Source organism: Sceloporus occidentalis, unplaced genomic scaffold (assembly GCF_023333645.1).
Source record: "Sceloporus occidentalis isolate IW3139 unplaced genomic scaffold, rSceOcc1.0.p SCAF_26, whole genome shotgun sequence".
Classification (NCBI taxonomy): Eukaryota; Metazoa; Chordata; class Lepidosauria; order Squamata; family Phrynosomatidae; genus Sceloporus; species Sceloporus occidentalis.
In genome coordinates, this window is record NW_028317006.1 from 5,512,318 (window position 1) to 5,532,606 (window position 20,289).

The window sequence follows — 20,289 nt, forward strand, 5'->3', positions numbered from 1 at the left end:
AGGGCCACATAAAATAATTTGTAAAACTTGTAAATGAGAATGATCTTTAATATTAAGGTAAAATCCCCCAGCAGCTGGATTTACTAGTGTGCATATGCATACATCTCAGGTGGGCATCAACTGTGACCAGAGAAGCTGGCCACTTCTCAGAGACAAGGACAGACGGGAGGCATGGGCAATACAGAGAGACAGAGGCAGAAAATGAAGAGTGCTTCAGCGTAGATTACGCGTAGTTTACCCCCAATTTTCACTGCAAAGTCCTCAGCGACCATACAATTCCTGGCGGCCAAGTCTCTATGAACAAACTTATTTGCATTGAGATATGCCATGCCGTCTGCAATCTCTCCTGCCATCTGAATCATCTTCTTCAGGGAAGGCGGGTGCTGTCCGGAGTTACTCTACAACAGACAAAGAGCAGCATATTGGTATTCTCTAGATATATCTCCCGATACAACAACATACAATAGACACGTTTGACGAGGACAATGATGTGGAGCTTGTGTATCTGCTCATTCTAGGCGAATGTATGCGATTGTACATAGCAATGAATAAACATTAATAGATTGGTGCAAAGCATTACTGGCAAATCACCACAATACACAATAAAAAGAAATGTAAATACCATAAAAAAGTTTTGTTTTGTTTGGATGTTAGACATGGATCTGTCACCATTTATTACGAGTTCTACAGCCCTCTTTACTCACCTGAAACTCCATGACTTATCAGGTGGCAGTAGTCTATATTGTAATAACCCACTTGATGGTGCACCCAAGACCATTTGCTCTTCTGTTCCTGTCAGAATCCATGGTATTTGGACTTTTGCTAAAGTGTATTGTTTTGGAAAATCTAATTTATTTTTTTTGATTAGCTCAACAGGTGTAGCTCTTCATAAATCATACACCATCTCACAAGCCCACCCCTAAACCATGAGTTTGTAGGTAACACAATCCTTAGTGTCTTAATCTGTCACTGCCTGAACCCTAAAGACATTTCACATTTGATCATGATCTTCACTCTAGAGCTTAGCTGGAGTCTATCTAGACAGAACAAAAAAGCAGTGTCTTTCTTGTCCTCAGACGTCCAAAGCCAGAGGAATCAGGGCTGTCGGGAGGAAGCCTGTCATTATATTGACCAAACTGTCTACTTAGTGGGAACATCACATGCTCTGTACCCTGCTACATCAAGAGACTGTGCACAGCGAAACACTAATTATGTCTCTCTCATCACTGAGCTATTTTGAGGAGGCAAAAGAAAGTATCTCTCTTATTAAATACTTATTTTTACCTAAAGAAAAAGTCTGATTTGTGCCTAAAGATCCTCTGCTCAGGAGAGGGTATAAAACAAGGTACATAGTAACTTTTTTTTGTACAAGCTGTATAAGAAAAAACACGGAAACTCTCCAATTTTGGGCTCTGTCATTTTCTCCATATATGGAATCTCTACTTGTTTCTGGTGGGCTGCCTTACATATCCTTCCAATATCCATATTTTCTGCTTTCCTTTGGCAATCTAACAGAAGTTTAATATTCACCTAAAGGATGATGAAATACAAACAAACATACTTAGATCTTGTCTTGAGCCATTCAGTCGTTTAAATTTACATCACCCAGAAAAACTGAAATTACACATTTTCTAGATTGTAAGCTTGCGAGCAGGGCTCTCTCCACCAAATGTATCGGTTTGTCTTAGTCTGTCAATTCTTGTCTTGTCATATCCCCTGAATTTATGTATTGTATTAAGCGCTGCGTAAACTGTTGGCGCTATATAAATAAAAGATAATAATAATAATAATAATAATTTTCTGTTTACTGGAATCACACACTTTATTAATGCTCTATTGATTATTAAAATAATCAGACGAAACTTTCAAATGAGAAAATTATGCCTTAATGATTAGAACAAAGTCTTACCAAGGGTTAAGCTTCCAGTTCTTGAAATCAAGCACCTGGACCTTAACACTCCAAAGGGCTATTCCACAAAGAAGGTCCATTGTCCATGACTTCCCAGAATCTCCCATGAAATACTTTGTGAATTTCCATCACATCCAGATATCAGAAAACATGGCCACAAAAATTGGGTAAAGCACCGTGTATAAAATAAAATAAAACAATCATGAAATGCAATTAAGACTGCTTCACAGGAAATTACTTGTTTACAGACTCTGGTGCAAGTGAGCAAAACACCATTAGATATAGGCAAGATTCCAATATCTCCCACAACTGATCAGTCTAAAAACAGTGGGGCATATCAGCATAAGAGGAAGATAGTTGCAATGAAGTGGTAGTTAAGAAGTTAGGCGGTACTCCAAAAATTGCCTGGTAAGAGCCACAGTGGAAACCGAAACCCCCAAATCATCTGAGGCACTCCCCCAAAGGGAGCGTCTTTCATAAGATCTTCTTGGTTCCCCTCAAAGTTCTATGAAGAGGACCATCCACACTTTAAAGGAGAGACGAGAGCCATAATGCCTCACCACCTCTCCCACCAAATAAGAGCTGAATCTTCTGGGGTCCATTGCAGCATTTCCAGTGAGCAAAAACTGGTCCGTGTTCTACAGACTTCAACAAATCAACAAAACTACATACACAAAAAAGAGATGCCCTGCAATTTATCTTTACCTATCTGGGTGGGGCAGACAACATAAAGCCAAATGACCCCGTAATAAAGCTGCACAGAATACATTTGGCAGACAACATAATCATCAAACAGTATCCAGAACCATCTTAAAACACATTTCCTAGAAGGGTATGCAAAAAAAGAGCTGAGAAAGGATCCAGCCATTGTAGAAGTGCTGCCTAGAGCCCTTGTTATTCTAGTGTATGTATGTGGAACAGCAGGTAATACACACAAAAAGCTTCAGGTAGTGGCCTTAAGTGTTTAAATCTGAGCAGCCAATGGGACATTTGCCCCCATCCAACCACTTCCCAACCCCCTCCTATAGGTTAACCAGACTCTCTCTGAACAGGGAACACAGAGGACTATCCCACCCTCGACATTTCAGGTGTACAGATCTGTTAAGACTTTCTAAATATGAAATGATGCTTTAATGTCATTTATTAATACTGGATATTATCTAGAACAGCATTTAGTTCTAGAATTCATTGCTCCTTAAAGGCTACTCAGAGGGCTATATTTAGTTTACAAAAAGAAAAATTGGTTTGTTGTGAAGGAGAGGCAAAAACTGCATCCCACCCACAGAAAGTAAAAAAAAAATTAAGAAAATCAAGCTTTAGTCATTGTCTTGAACTTTTGGAATTAGAGAAATTTGCTTGAGTGAAAAAGAAGAAAATAATCAGCACAATGTGTATTTTAGGAAGTAAAGACCCTGCGGAGATGTACATAACTCCATATAATTGGGAGTGACAAGGACTCTGATCTCTGTGCTTTTTATTTCATTTCCTGCCTCATTCCTAAGAAGGAGCCTTTCCTCTTTTTTCTTTTGCCGACTGCCTCCCCGCTCTCTTTCCTGTTTACTTCCACCTGTGCAATTGAAAATTGCTTTAAATACCCATGGACCATATGTAACTTGGAGTTGACCTCACTAGCCTGCTTCTAATTACTAATCAAGAAGGATCTTCTGACAAGGATAAAACAAACAGGGCACAAGAAGGTTTCCATACATTGATTTAATCTCCAATGCCTTGTTTTTTAACTGTAGAACTACCACTAGTCACCCAGGGACGTTACACAACACCACCAATACATGCCTCCTATCGACATTTGGGAAATGCTCCCTGCTCCAACATTTTATAAACCCATGAAACATACTATGCATTATATATAATGCAGTCTGGGACTATAAACCATGCATTATGAATGTACATAGTTGCACACACTGCCTAGTTAGTTGTATAGAATTACAATTTATGCTGATAACATAAATCTGCTACAAAGAAATGTTAAAATTGCTTTAATGTGCACCCACAGAACAACCATAATTCTAAAAAGGAAAAAAATTTACAAAAAAGTGTTCCATTTTCTTTGTACCTGACATTATAAGGCGTGTTTGTTACATTTGTTTTGCCTCACCAAAGGCCAATACATTTGTTTTTGTGGTTTTAACAAAACCAAGTGGGGAACAAACCTGACTGACCTCTGTGTCTGGCCTTAATGACCTCAGGTAGCTTTTGAGATCTCCACGAGTCATTAGCTCCATGATTACAAGCGTCGGCTGACCTTGTGACACAACACCTAATAAACGCACCTGAAAGAGAAGAAATAACATGTTAATGAGGAAACACACTACATGGATGGACAAGGGGCATGGATTGTGAGGCTAATATTTTCTTATTTCAAATAATATGTCATTCTTTAGGTTTCCTAATGTCCATGCATGTGATGAAGCCGACTAAAGGGTTACTGGAGCTGGGCTGCACAGTTGTGACCAAGCCAAAAGTACAGTACAGCAGAAAGAATGAATACATTGCTTGGACTTCACAATACGCTCACTGTGTTTGACATTAGAATGCAAGAACATTCTTACAGTTTTAGACAAATGGAAAAGTTATTTGGACCCGTTTGGATCCCACCACACAGCAAGTCCAAATTTAGACCACTCTGGTGCAGGATAAAGACTTTTTAAATTCTAACTTTAGATCACATTGGGTTTTCTGAGGGGGCAGCTCAATAAAAGGCATTACTCCTCCTTCTAACACTCACCACGTGGTGACAGTTGAACTCCTTCATGACTGAAGCCTCATTCAGGAACTCTATCCGCTCACGCATGCTGGCAGCTTCATTGACAGTCTTTATAGCCACCCTTGTCTCTGCCTCATCCTTCACCACTCCTTTTGCAATACCCTCGTACACCATGCCAAACGACCCCTGTCCCAGCTCCCGATTCATTGTAATCTTTTCTCTGGGAACTTCCCACTCATCGGGTACATACACTGCAAGAAGGAATTGCACCATTATACTATGCTAACTGCTCATATGGACATACAGTGAAAGCACAGAATAACCCAAGAAAATCTAAAAATATATATATATATATATATATATATATATATATATACGATAAACAGAAACCAACAGATGTCAAGTGTCCTTTGGGACAAAACTCTTGTAGATGTTATAGTACAGCAAACAGAATTAGGATAGCAAATAATTACGTTATGTGCTCATTGGAAGTAATGTTCCAAATCTCCCACTGAGAATCTTGTCACATTTGTGCATTCTCTTGTCTTCTGCCTCTTCTATTTTTACAAAATGCCACGTAGACAGCATTAGAGCACTACAGATGTACCAATTCCGAGATGTCTATCTGGACCATTGTTTTATTTTTTTTCTTCATAGAAAACCTCTTATAAAATTCTACTTCATGGCAGAATTTATTACCACCGTGACATACAGTATTTCACAAAAGTGAGTACACCCCTCACATTTTTGTAAGTATTTTATTATATCTTTTCATGTGACAACAATGTAAAGTAGCGAGTGTACAGCCTGTATAACAGTGTAAATTTGCTGTCCCCTCAAAATAACTCAACACACAGTTCTGAGTGGAATCTATCCTGTGAAACCGCTGTATGGTCTTGCCCACCGTGCCGCAGCTCAGTTTCAGGGTCTTGGCAATCTTCTTATAGCCTAGGCCATCTTTGTGTAGAGCAACAATTCTTTTTTTTTCACATCCTCAGAGTTCTTTGCCATGCGGTGCCATGTTGAACTTCCAGTGACCAGTATGAGAGAGCGTGAGAGCGATAACACCAAATTTAACACACCTGCTCCCCATTCACAACTAAGACATTGTAACACTAATGAGTCACATGACACCGGGGAGGGGAAATGGCTAAGTGGGCCCAATTTGGACATTTCCACTTAGGGGTGTACTCACTTTTGTTGCCAAGGTTTAGACATTTAATGGCTATATGTTGAGTTATTTTGAAGGGACAGCAAATTTACACTGTTATACGGGCTGTACACTCACTACTTTACATTGTAGCAGAGTGTCATTTCTTCAGTGTTGTCACATGAAAAGATATAATAAAATATTTACAAAAATGGGAGGGATGTACTCCTTCTCGGAGGAGGTGGCAGAGTTACACAATAGGTTCCCATTTTCACCCCTTTCAAACCAGAAGATTTAAGGAAGTTTGACAGAAGTTAAGAGATTAAAATTATTTCACAGATTACTTTTCCCTGAGGCTAAGGAAAGCCATAACTCAGGTGGAAAGTAATTATGGGATGAGTGGAAAGGATCTTCAGAAGGGAAGGTATGCTATGTGGGTAATTAATATACACCTGAAGAGAGGTTCTGCACAGACAGCTCCAGGGTTCCTCCCTCCCCATATGCTGTTTCACATTCCTCTTAAAGGTGTGCCTCTCTAATAGGCAAAGTGGCAGACCCTAGAGCAGATAAGCTATCTCCATTGTCCACTTCTTCTGTAATGATGCATTGCATGATTGTTCCTTATTTACCAAAAACAGACTGAAATCTCAAGTTAGAATACAAACACTTTCAAGTGCAGTGTAGAATCCTGAAGGTTTGAAACTATTTTTTTTTTGTAAAATCAAAGGAAAGGTTAATAAAGGCAAAGACAAATCTTAAATACAAAGCTTCCAGTTTCCACACCACTGGAGCAGTGACTGGAACGGACACAAAATGTCTCTAAAGTTGTGTACCTGCTGGGATTCATGGAAATATTAGAATAAATCTGATTCTATTCCTCGCTCAACTATTTAATTTGGTATGGGGAAAGCAAATTTGGGGGCAAGCCACGGACGGACCTTAAAGCAGTCAGCTGTGGAGCCTCATTTAGTTCCATGCATGGATATCTAGATAAGCGGTATATTGGCTACGTGCTTCCAAAAAAAGAAAGTCTCTCCTTTCTAAAAGCAGACAAACAGAAAGGAAGCACAAGCTGGTGTCGAAAAATGCAGAGTATGACCACCAGACATTTCTAGCGATCCTTGAACATCCAGGAATGTCCAGTCATCGCTGATTAAATCTTCTGGTAAAGCAGACGCGTTTCTGAGCAGGGTTTGCTGGAGCCTTCCACGAAAAACTGCATTACCATCTATAAAACAGCTATTACAGCAATTTAAATAGAATGCAACCAAAGGAAAAGAGCTGGCAAAGTATCATATTAAATCACCTGGTGATATATCTCTAACCACACTATAGTACTTAGTTTCAAAGAGACCAGGGGTAGACACTTTGTAGCTTCATAAGGAATTTACTGTCGGAACTGTAATCAACTGAAAGCTGGAGAAGAGACGGTCTTCACAGTGGAACATTACAGTTGATAGCTATAGAATCCGAAAAATGGTAAAGGTCTGTGTGTAAGAGAGTGGATGTAGCATAAGTTAATGGCAGAGTTGTGTTTCTCCTGCGTGGCACTTAATAGGGAGAACAGGGCACTATATGATGCTTATGCTTAATATAATTTATTGATTTCCTTAAACTGAAATTCTCCATCAGCAATGTTCTCTAGACCATGTAACAACTGATCCATGTTTGAATATGTTGTCTGCAGGTTGTTCCCGTGCAAAACGCCCTCTAGAATATGAAGAGGCCTTGTACTTGTGTTTGCTTGCTTACTGTTGTAAGTCCCCTGGGGTCATGAACTTTGTGACATTTTGTAGGAACGGCTCCAAGTACACAAGGAAAATGTTTTGGGGTTGGTAAAACATCAAGGTGAAGTGGGGTGGAGAGATCACGATAGAACTTGTTTGGTTATTACAATGCTCTGGTTGAAAAATAACCCTGCCAAGGTGAAGTACGTGATGAACGCAAGTTACACAATGATGTCATTATCTATACAATGCCTTCAAACTGTAATTAAATCCTTTGATGCCAATGGACGCCAGACAGTGTCACATTTGAGAGACTGTTAGATGTGGGTGTAAGGAAGTGCAGTGTAGTTGAAGCAGACAATTAACCAGAGGAGGATTTGCTTAATAAATAAGAGAGCAAAACAAAAAACCCAAAACTGCAATGAATACTAGCCATTCCAAAAAAGAACTTACTCTCTGCTGCACTGAAATACTCTGGGTTCACAGACGCGTATAACACTCCGTTTCCAAGCCGATCACTATTCCTGTGTGGGAGACATATCATCGAGTTAAGCGTTTTAATATGTTAGGTTCACCCAGACCTGCTGTTCGGTTTATAAAAGCAGAACCCAGCCTAGAGTTAGCAACAAGACATTGTATCATAAAGGAATAAAGCAACCAAATAGCCCCGTATCTAATGAAAGAACCATCTTCACAAATCGCATTATCCCAGACAACTGCATAATCTTGGTTGTACTGCCTAATAACGGTTATGTTGATAATAAGAAAAGGAATCCAAAGCTATTTTTATTAGCTAGTGTACCATAAAAAGCACTGCTTTTTGTTCCTTATTTGTACAACTGCCTCCGTTATATAAAGCATTAGCGAGTAAACGGTGTTCGGTGTACAGCGCATCAGTAGTGAAGTAACACGCAACTCCCGGAGAAAGAATACAGGATTTACTGCAGCTAGGAGGGAGCTATAATGATGCACATTTGTTTTTTCATTCCTTGCTATTTTCGCCATGTGAGAAACTAAATTGTGCCCATCTACTCCTTGACAAGGATTTACCACTATGTCACTCACCTTTTCTTGCTAACAAAACAGAAGATGACGATAAAGACCACAAACAGCAAAACCAAGATGACTGGAATAGCAACCATCAATTGAAGGAGGTTATCGTTGTCTGGAGCTTTAAAAAAGAAAATGCAAGAAACATTTCAGGAGATAAGATATTGCAATGCAGGTGCTTCACTCAACTCTGTAATATGGGTATGGACAAACATCTGCCATGTGTTAAATCTTAGATCGCCAAGATTTAAATGGTTACTTTTTTCTGGATAATATATAGATGTCATGGAAATTATATTTTGATTGAGCAGAGGCTTTCATGAGCTGCAAAGGAACTAAAGCAAACTAAAAGGAAAGCCCTGAAATAACGTGAAGATGCATTTACTTCACTTATTTTTCTGGACATCATTTTAAAAAAAATAATCCTAAATGTGCAACATAAGAGGGAAAAAAAGTGTTATCTTACGAGAAATTCTGCAAGATCTAACAGCAATAAAACAAATAAAACACCCCAAGCAGACAGAACAATAAAATTATCTTACCGGCTCCTTACTATCATGTGCTTTTTTTTTTAACACAATATTTGTAATAGCTGCAAGATTTGTAGTACTTTAGGGTTGCAGGAGCTTCTGATTAAATGGATCCTGTTACAGCTTATCTAGATAGGACGCCGACATTTGGATTTATATACAGCAGCATAGTAACCTTCAGCGCTGCTCTAGAGCTATCCCTGGGCATTGCCACCTGACACCCCGTCCGCGTCACTGTCCTTGTCTTCTGAGCGTTGGGACATGACATCATATCCCGGTGCTTCACTTTTACAGGAAGTGTGGCATGGAAGTAAACTACAGAGCACTTGGCAACCTCGGCACAGCCCCACATAGTGTTAATGGGCCAGTTGGCAATATCCATGATTTTCCTTTGAACCGGCCCATTGAGTAGTGGCATAAAGAAAAATATATCGAGTCAACTGGGTTGTGACTCATGTGTTCTTCACCAGCTAATTTACAGCAAAAGGATGCAGAATGTTCCATGTACACCAAGATCTGGCACAGTTATGGAACCCCGTTGATTCAACGCTGGACACACTTCAGTAGCCAGACGTGACATACTAGGAGTCGTCTTTTTTTTTTTTTTATCTAGATAAGACACTGCCATTCGGATTTATATACATTGGCGTATTTACCTTCAGTGCTGCCCTAGGCCTAACCCTGGACAGTGCCGCTTCCTCCGTGCTGCTCTCCTTTCCACTGGGCACTGGGATATGACATCATATCCCAGTGCTCTCCTTTTAAAGGAAGCATGGTGTGGAAGGAGACCATCTATAAAGATTTATATAAGGTACCAGTAAAAGTCATGCACCAGCTGAGAAGACTGACGCGTCATGGCTACCTGGCTCCTGGTACTTATGCCGCACCAGAATCATGTTTTTCAACTCTTCAACTTGCAAAAAAAACTTTCCTTACAAGGAACAAGAATAACTATGTTTAAGGTTTACTTAATATCCACCTAATCCCCCACCCATTTTTTTAAGCGATCTTTATTTTATTTAAATCTGAACCCTTTGGTTCTTCCCACCTAGCTCATTTTTTTGTAAATTAACAAAATATATAAAAAAAATTAACATCACGTCCTCATGCAAGGCTTTTCCAATGGTCTGACATGTCACTGCAAAATGCTGCATTTCCCAGCCCCTTTGTGAAGATCTGTTGTACATGGCTGGCCAGGTGTAAATTGAAAGAAAACAAAATTAAACATAAGAATTCATGCAGTAAATATTCCCAAAGCCCGCATACCTCTTGCTTGCACGTAGAATGACACCACTTCTGTCCAGGAGCCGTTCCCAGACAGAGATATGGCTTGTACCTGTGCAGAATAATTGCCTGGAGTTAGACGTGTCAGCTTGGTGCCTTCCATGCTGCGATATTCCTGTCTGGATACACATTTTTTATAGGTCTGGACAGAAGAAAAGACATTACTTTTAGAAACACAACAGGAATAGAACAATGGAAAGAGGTGCAAGTGACAATGAAGATGATACTTTTTGGAGCAAGAGGCTGTAGGATTATAATAAATTCGACATTTGTGAGGAAGCGGTAGTTAACAACAGTAATGGGATTCATGTAAATAAGGTAGAAGTTAAATTGAAACACAATCTGAAGGCAGTAATGAAACCCAAAAGCAATGCGTTTCAATATTTGTAGAAAACCCCAACACACTAAAAAAAATATAAAAAGAATAAGTAGCTTCCTCTCGCAGTAAATAACAACAACATAAGGAGCTTTAACCCAAACACGGAGGATCATTTTAGAAACCTGATCATTCTGTTAGGATATATACAGCACATCCCATGACTTCAAGAAGCAGACTTACATCTAACATCTAGTGAGAAGGCATCTTTACCTACCTCACCCTGCGAGCTGCACCCCACAATGGTATATAACATACAACTCACAAGCAAATCAAGTGTCCGTGTTAATGTTAACCACTGCATGAGTCTATAAAAATAGTATATTCAATCCAGAGAAACACAGACCAGTTATATTTTAAGGAAAGGGAGCCAACGGGAGCGTGAGCAAGATAACATGACTAAGAGTTAATGAGAGTAAGAGTGTGAGAGCATAAAAGTGTGAGAAAGCGAGTAAAAGTGATGGGAATCCTCCTCGTTTTCAGACATTTGTACGAGCGGACAAATTTTGTTAAAATTCATACGAATCCGAATGCACAAATATCATTTCAACTAAAAAAATACCACATGCATTTCTAACAATTCAAAACAAAGGGAATATTATTCTGTGAATTAACCAGCAAATGAAGATCTACTATCGGTAAACAGCCTTTGAAAACATTTAGTATGAATATGTGTACTTACTAAAACTAACAAAAATTCATTTACGTAGTTTATAAAGTACATATTAATAAATATTACGTACATGTATTTCTTTTGAGATAGAATTTATATAACAAAATGTATTGTACGTGGCTCTTAAACGTTAAACATGTGTGGCCACCCCTACATCAGATCCAACTGTATTCATCTTAAAAGCTCACTCACTTCTCAAAATCAATTTTAAAGGTGTATCAACGTACGTTTTGTAGGCTAATAAGTTATATAAGATACACAGAAAGGGTAATGTAAGTGGAGTGATTCCGGTGCCGAGTTTGAAAAGTGGTCCCAACACCCGAGAAACCAATGGAACAGATCAGCCAGTAGGACTTGTCAAATTGTGCACTTTTTATGCACAGCCCCTGTTGTAACACATGGGCTCTAATTTTCTGAGAATAAATTGTGTGAAAAACTGATGGCTCACCTCTGTTGGATGTCGGTACTCTATCTCATACATGAGAATCAACCCGTTGGGTTTCACCGGCTCAGGCCATTTCAGGATAACGGCGCCATCCTCTCCTCCTTCCCAGGTGACTGGTCCAGGGATGTCATCAGCCCCAGCTGGAAGACAGGAGAAGTTTATTAGGAGCGCTACATAGAAACAAGCAGAAGACTGTCTACAAGGAAAACAAATAATGCACAGCACAATACATAGCCCCCAATCACCACACCACAATCAACTTTTAGGTGACAAAATTATGTTTATTGCAGTTTTAGTATCTTACCTACCTACCGATTGTGTTGCTTGCTTGTCAATCAGTGTATTCCTAGGGGTATTTAGATTAAATTTTGTCTCAAGGGAGCTGAGATCTGTGTCTTGTTAAAGCCATCATTATTTGATCATGTTCTGGGAGTCTCTACCTTCCCCCAACATACAAAGGGTGCCTTAACAATCAGCAATTTATCAACAGAGCAGAGATAATTTATTGGGGATAACAGTCCAGAAAACAGGCAATTTGTGTCATTGGTGTAGACATAAGATGAGTTCTTACTACAAATGTATGTATATTGTTTACTCTGTAAACTACACTACATAAGTTTATTTAGTTTGATGAACAAACAAAAAAGGCCAGATTTCTGAAAGAGGAGATGATTAGATCATTTCCACAAACATTGGCCAATCAGAGAGCTAGGGTGCAGTAAAGCGAGTATACTGTAAGAGCTTGGCACCCATCCCACATCAAATTAGTTGCTGTGATTTGAAAAGAACCAAGTTCACATATGGATAAAATGCCTCCTAATATGCCCTCTTATAAGGATAATTTACCTGGATATAGTTCTAGTTACAAAAATAATCAAGTCCCCTTAATTCATTTATAAAACGTGCTTGTCAGCACTTATGTGTGTGTTATGTTAATAACCCAAATCTTGCACAAGATCTACTGCACTGGCCCCTCATCGTTTTGAAACTAAAAAAAAAAGTGTATAACATCATCACCCATATGGAAAGTAACAAACAGTGCTGTAAACACCAACTCTGTGACATACAACAAACATCATTCCAGAAGTAGACGGACCAGCTACAGTGCACTATAAGAGTAATCTAATACAAAGTGTAGATTAGTTATGCTCCAATAACATGGGGCAATCTGCTGCTGGAACTAGCGACGTAGGACTAGTCTTCAGCTCACCTGCTGGCATAGTTCTGGCAAACACAAAGTTGGAAGCACTGCAGCCGAGCCTTTCTGCCTCGTGGTTACAGCTGTGGATGTCGATGCGGTACAGAGTAAAAGGCTGCAGGCCTGAGATGACCGTCTTGTCACGGTGGTGATCCACCTTTGTCTCATAAAACGGATACTCGACATCATCACTTTCAGAGTCAGACGCGTTGGAGAAATCCTGCGTGGTGATATCTTTGCCAGGACCAGCCATTGTTGTGTTAGCGATGGCAAACACATCCCGGCGCCTGCGGTCAGGCCTGATAGGGGAGGAAAGTAAAACAGAAAGGGATAAAATAGTGAGGACGAGAATATGGGTAGAATATAGACAAGGGAGGCAATGATGTGGATGTCAGCATCACCTTGTATTTATAAAACACTACTGCCAATTTTATTTTACATTCCATAGATATAACACCACAATCTGTTTTGTTAAGGAAAATGGACTAGATTTACATGTAAGTAATAAAACTGGCCCCTTATCAAGAAAATATATCCCTCATTTTGGACTATTTCTTGCTCACAGAAGCCAAACGCGTTTTCAAATAACAGGGAATGTAATGTGTTTTGTCGTATGTACAGAAGATGGTAGAAAGGACATGTTTGAAAGGTCAATGATAATCCGTTTTCCAAACTACTGGGATATATGCAAGATATAGACTGGTTAACCTGCACACACTCAAACGCACACGCCCACACTCTTATGCCAACACACACACTCATGCTACCACATGTACATTGACTGTAACATACATGCATGTATACATACTCATTCCCTCACTAACACCCCTATAACCTCTCAATTTTCCAAAATGTTTGAAATACCCTACAAGCTCTATTTTTATGCTGAACGCATTTTGGAGTCCATTGACTCCGGTGCACTTGGTTACAGGAGATCTATTGCTCGTCTATTTCCCTCTACTAAAAGCAGGGAGCATGACACAATATGCTTCTTACACATAACGTTTGGTCATAAACCGTGACGTGGCCTCCAGAGCTGGAGATAAACAACATTTATTGCAATATGAACCAAACCCCAGTTGTCTTTAGTGCTACATGACTATATGCATCATGGTACTTAAAGCGTATACACACTTTCCATACATCCTTTACGGACCCAGAGGGCATACATGCACGTTAAGCTGACCTTAAAGGGGTTAATCTGGAAATTTGCAGCACACCTTAACTGATAGGAACAAAATAAATCAGGACTTTCCATTGTGACTCAGGCCCCTCAACCCCACCTCCAAACCGGGATAAACTTCTCCCCGGGCTGCCTGGACTTGTCAGATAGGATTTAACACAAGCCCGTTTCATATTCCTCCTACAGCAACATCTCTTTTTCTTCAGCCTCTGTGATTCCTTCTCAAAACACAAATTCCTTTTTGAAATATTATTCACAAGGAATGCACAAAGGAATCACTGGTACGAACGCCTTTAGAATGAGACCATTCACCGAAATATATCGATTTTACTGCTGATATCAGAGACTACGTTGAAGGCGAGTTATGCCTCTTTGCTGAAGGCACAAAGATGTGCCAAAAAGGTTGATGATATTTCAGATGGAACACCCCAAAACGATTTAAGTTGATTAGAAGAACCGGCAAGAATGGCAACCGCGGTTTATTTGTCATGAATGTAAAATGCATGGTATAAAAGCGCATGGTATACACGATAAAACGTATCAGTACTGATGAATCTCAGTGTATAAATAGGAAGGAAGATATAGGAGGAACATGACATGTCCATTTAACTGCATGCATAGAAGAAGAAAGACCAGGACAGGACATCATAGTCTAAAAACACAGGGTGACAGGCGTAGATATAACACGAGTATTATTTCAATGAGAAGGTTCTAGAAACAAAGAACAGCCTTCCACGATTTCTTAAGAATATCCATTTAATGGCGTTTGGCAAGAGAACTATACGTCCAGGGCTCACAAAACGGTCAACTCCATAATAAAACATTACAGCCTTAAAGCCTAAAACTGCCAGAAACTTTTCACGTTTTATTACACATATTATTGTAACAGCGCGATGCACTTCAATCTCCAGACGATGCACAAGAGAGATCAGGTTACTTCAGTATGAAGACGCAGTAGTTTAGGAAGTTTTCAATCGGGCGGTTGAATCGAAAACCGTATGTACAGTTAGAAAATGGATGACCTTATCAGGCCTGCTGGATGATACGTCTGCTCTCGTCACATGAATGAATACTACCATTCACTAACCTCCTCAATGTACAATCAAAAATGACACACAAGGCAGTCTCACTTTACCTCGGGACGAAGATGGAATTGTGCAGGAAGTTTTCAAAGTGTTTTCTGAACTCTGCCTCATCCTTTTCCGCTTTTTTCTCTGCCTCAGTTTTGGGACAGGCACAGCAGGGCCCCTTTTCTCCGCTATTTGCCTCCGGCTTTGTGGGCTCAGCCACTTCTTCTGTGTCAATGGTCCCATTGGAGTACTTGCGTATGGGGACCTTATCTGCAAAGAACACACAAACATTCAATCCAAATGATGCACCTGAGGTCTAAAGGCTATGTTTAGCTACAGTGTATGGCAGGTATCTGCCCTCAGACTCCGCTAGTATTCATTGTAACTGTTTAATACCCCAGTTGTCTGCCCTCGTAGAATGCCCACCATTACATCTCTTTTGTTTCCCCAGCTATCTGTCCTCTCACAACCCATCTCATACCCACGTTAATAGTCCCGCACCTTTGGAGCAGTAGTTATGCTGGTAAAGGTAACTATCCTGGGGCTGTTGCTGCCAGCGCACAATGTAGTAGGACAAGTTCCCATTTGGAAGAGATGGAGGCTTCCACTTTACGATAAGCTGAGATGAGGAGTTGGAGGCAGAGATCACATCCAAAGGAATGGAAGGAACTAAAAACAGAAGAGAAAACCTGTTAATTGTAACACTCTCCATTCAAATAAAACACACTCTGTTCCGTATAACAATCCATGTCTATGTGATATATACCAAAGGTTACCTGATTCGAGACCGATCAGCACTGCGGTTACAAACCGTAGAACTTGTAACTGTTGGTCTCTTTTTGTTTTTCCTTTAAACTCACTAATGTATGAGTATTTACAGTATGTTGGAAAGACATGATCATGAGTCAGTACACTAAATTGATCTTTTTCCAGGACACGCATATGTTTTACATTGCTGAATATCACTTGCACTACCATGCAGTATGTGGGACATATAAACATACAAAATGGAATCAATTATGGGTCACACATCATGCGTACTGCTGGGTCCTGGAATAAGTGTCTTCTTATTTTTTAATCTGCATTGTCTATCCAATAAGGAGCAATGAGCCAAGAGATAAAGTATACTTTGAGACGGTAAATAAGTCTTTATGGTCCTGTAAGTCTTGCCTGGATTGCATTGAGTTTTTTTAGTATTTGATGGACTTAGCTTCCAGGAAGGTGTAACAATCCAAGTAGGATTTTTACATAGAAATGCATTGTATAAGTGGGTTATGTTCCGATTTAGTTAAAGTGTACTGATTCACATTAAATGTGACAGAATTGTATATTTTACAGTGCACGACCATAAACATCCACTTTCAATAAATGAATCGAGACTGCCTGTATAATGTTACTCAGGTGAGACAATACCACACAAGGCTGCTCAAGCTCTACATCATTTTATAAAAGGCCAAGCAAAGTAATAGGTTTAAGGTGCCATCTAGTTGTTAACTGAAAGAGGAGACAACAAACCTGCAGCATCTGTGCGTATGTACACAATCTTGCTCTTGGCTCCATGGATGTGGTGGCTGTCCATTGTGGTCAGGGTAAAAGCCTTCACGTAAATTGCATACTGTGTCCACGGCTTCAGTACCTGCAGGAGGATTCCTGGGTTCTTATCCTTGCTGGTTGGAAGGTCAACATCCACCATGTTCCAGCTGTTGGAGCCACAGGCATCTTGCCCATCGTACTCCGTCACATTAGCGAATGGACTAGAATTCAAGAGAATATAAAGCAGATATGTCACAACTGGGCTATAGATCAGACAGCTAATTTTCTACACCATCCACCAACAATGACTAGAGTAAATAGCCAGAATGTTAACCGAGCAGTAGGCCGGAGTGGACAACCACAATGCATTTGTCCACCTGTCTAGCAGGTTTTTAGGAACTCACGCTTCTTTGTAGTAAACGGTAAAGCTAATAAGATCCCTGTAATCTGGAGGCCGGTATCGCTCCCACGTCAACATTATACGGTTTTTTGATGTGGTGTTGGAGATGAAATTCAATTCGTGACTTGCACCTGCAGGATATAAACAGATACATACCTTAACAAGTAAGATAAGTTGTAGTATCTTCCATGGTTCTCTTTCAACATTTGTTTCCATACAACCAGTTTAATTTCACTTATCACATACGCACACATAGGCTTTAACACAAACTCTCCTTCATGAACATTGAATCCATCGGCAGAACAGCTAGTCATGAGTTGTTATACGTTCGGGATGTCTATCGTCACTACGTGTAGGGAAAATCTTACACTTCTTTTACACTCAATGATTGCAGAATGTTTATATGTTAGGTACATCATTCTGAAGAGCAAAAGACTAGGTTATAAACTAAAGTATGTTAAGTGTTCTTTTTGGAAGAACCGAAAAGACTTTTCCAACGTTAAAGTCCAGAGCCGCCCACACTTTGCTGTAACGATTTCTAGTAATGTGCATGTGGGTTTTGCAGAAGAAAAGTATGACAGGTAAGTCAGACATTATCCTAAGACATGCCTTTATTATTAATGTTCACCTCCACAATTTTAAGTAATTTTTACTCACATGATGCCCTGTCTCCATTGGTTCGGGGACTTTTGTCTGCTTCACTCTGTCTGCCCTTGGTTCCCGTCTTTTCTTCCATGGTCAAAATCTCGGACGCACAGAGCTTGGGGTTAAAAGAAAAATACATTTTGCCGCTCTTGATGGTGAGGTTGTGTCTGTTCCAGTCCCACAGCTGTTGTAAGTTATTATTATCAAAGACGTAAAATGAATAATTCCTGCAAAATACAAAATCAGGTTTACATTAAAAGGCTGTACCCGTGACTTATAGGCTTGCAAAACTTAATGAATCTGTTGTTCTCTACCCTCTGAGTTTCAGGTCACTTTTGTATTTCTACGGGATAGTGTGTGGTGGTTTGAAACTTGAGCACACAGCCTGTTTATGTTCTTCACATTTGGAAGAAACATATCTTTTAATTCTTATTTGAAGTAAATCATAGATTTTAGATGCAAACCGATTATTAAAAACCCCAGTTGTGTTTCAGGGGTAGAAATATATACAATGTGATAGGTCATAAACAGTGCGATTTGGTTACTAATTGTAAAGGATTTAAGTATAAGCTGATGTCGGATGCAGAATTCAAAGAATTCTAGGTACATCCAAAAGAGCAGCCTGGGAAGAGAAATAAAAGACAGGAGCAACTGCCAGGAATTCATGTGTTGGAAACTTTATCCAAGCAGGTCAGATAAAGCAACCAAGATACGGCTTTCCCAGGACCTCTAGAACTGCACTCCCCCACCCCAGAAACCTCGGCATCTTGTATCTAGCTTTTCCTAGGACAGAACAGGTTTCTCTTCTGTGGTGGAGTAAAATGATAAACCACGGGAGTAATGGAATGTGTCCAAACACTGGCATTCCAGGCCGCTCAAAATTAAACAAGGATTCACCCCTCCCATGCCTGAGGGGAATGTAAAGAAAGGGAGATCAGAGAAACATAACAGGAGAATGTGGGACAGCATGGCGTTAGCAGGACAGGTGTTCCTTCAGAACTGTCTGAGATCACTGGCTCAATAAACAGCAGTGTTAACCAGCAATATGGATTCTGTCCATGATTCCACCGCTCTATCAGTTCTATGGTGACACAAGAGAAACCGGCACTCCAGAGTGGGACTGAAGGCAGGGCATAAAAGAACTAAACTTAAAGAGGTGGCCCCTGGATGCTCACTTACCCTTCCAGCTGTTCCTCTCCCAGGATGTAGCGCAGGCTTTTCAGGAAGGACAGGGACACCAGTGCGTGAGAATGTCGGATCTTCACATATCCTGTGACAGTCTCTATCCGACCCATGAAATTCTCCAGCTCCGAAGCAATGTTCTCTGCATGATACAAAACCATAATTCGTTTAGGAATTACAATATCTATTGCATTTAGTCTTAGACCCTAGTATTGTCCACCAGCTTGGTCAGTGATACATGGTGGGCTCCCGGTGTTCACTTAGACAACCAATTACGTGCCCGAGGTTTTTCCTAGGTTGTCCATGAACTACAAACAAACTATGTCCTCGAGTTCATATAAACAACAAATCCAATAGAAGACTTCACATTTCCATAAAGAAACACAGAATATGGAGAAAAAGATTACAGTCTACCCAATCTAGCGGTTTTAAAACCAGACCAGCCTTATGTTTATCCCTTGCATGTTTTAATTCCCTCACTACATCTGCTGGAAGCCTGATCCACTTATCTACCTCTCTCTCTTTGTGAGGTGTCTCAACATCTGGGAACCCTGTCTTAAAGACACACAAACACACGATGTGAAAGAAAGGTGTTTTCCTCAGACTTTATTACATGACATAGGTGAACCCCTTTAGGACAAATAAGACTTAAACCCATTAAGTCCAATTAGTGCATTAGGAGCCCGTACATGTACTTGTCGTGAAGGGGTTAATAAAATGTAAAATTTAGAAATATACCCTCTTAGAGGTTTAGTGTGATGATTTTGTTTTTTGTAATATGATATAGATGAAAATATATATATATGATATACTGAGGACTCGGAGGCTGCAGATGGCTGGCATTAAAATCCGTCACTAAGTCTTATGCTTGGCTCAGCTCATCAATGCGTGAATTTCCTTGCATGGCTTTTCTATGCCTCGAAAACGGACTTTTTGGTTAAAACATTTCACACCTAAGAGTATATGGTATGAACAGAATGTGCTAGCAGCAAAATGTGAGAGGAAGACTTTTGTTTAACCTCTCTGAAAACGCTGAGGTTTCTCCAGGCATGGGTTTTGTTTCTTAAATCAGAGTATCCGGCCGACACGCTGAGAAAGGAGCATGTGATTCATCGTGCGCCAGGCCAGCGTCAGAGAAGTGACAGGTACTGCGCCTCGGAGGGATGCTGTTAAGCTCCTATTCATAAGTTCTCTGTGGAGCTGCTTGCA

At 40.0% G+C, this 20,289-nt stretch overlaps 1 protein-coding gene across 1 annotated transcript in view; it reads right to left on the reverse strand.

Annotated features, from left to right (window-relative positions):
• LOC149300034 (insulin-like growth factor 1 receptor) overlaps positions 1-20,289 on the reverse strand; it is a 95,726-nt gene that overhangs the window by 5,591 nt on the left and 69,846 nt on the right. Inside the window, exons 7-20 of the mRNA XM_089485514.1 lie at positions 19,078-19,222; positions 17,911-18,125; positions 17,258-17,384; positions 16,836-17,074; positions 15,822-15,989; positions 15,386-15,590; positions 13,080-13,366; positions 11,873-12,009; positions 10,358-10,517; positions 8,577-8,682; positions 7,965-8,035; positions 4,656-4,885; positions 4,090-4,200; positions 239-398 (exon numbers count right to left, since the gene is read on the reverse strand). Of these exons, the coding sequence (XP_089341640.1) occupies positions 239-398; positions 4,090-4,200; positions 4,656-4,885; positions 7,965-8,035; positions 8,577-8,682; positions 10,358-10,517; positions 11,873-12,009; positions 13,080-13,366; positions 15,386-15,590; positions 15,822-15,989; positions 16,836-17,074; positions 17,258-17,384; positions 17,911-18,125; positions 19,078-19,222 (2,361 nt within the window). The remainder of the gene's footprint in view (positions 1-238; positions 399-4,089; positions 4,201-4,655; positions 4,886-7,964; positions 8,036-8,576; positions 8,683-10,357; positions 10,518-11,872; positions 12,010-13,079; positions 13,367-15,385; positions 15,591-15,821; positions 15,990-16,835; positions 17,075-17,257; positions 17,385-17,910; positions 18,126-19,077; positions 19,223-20,289) is intronic.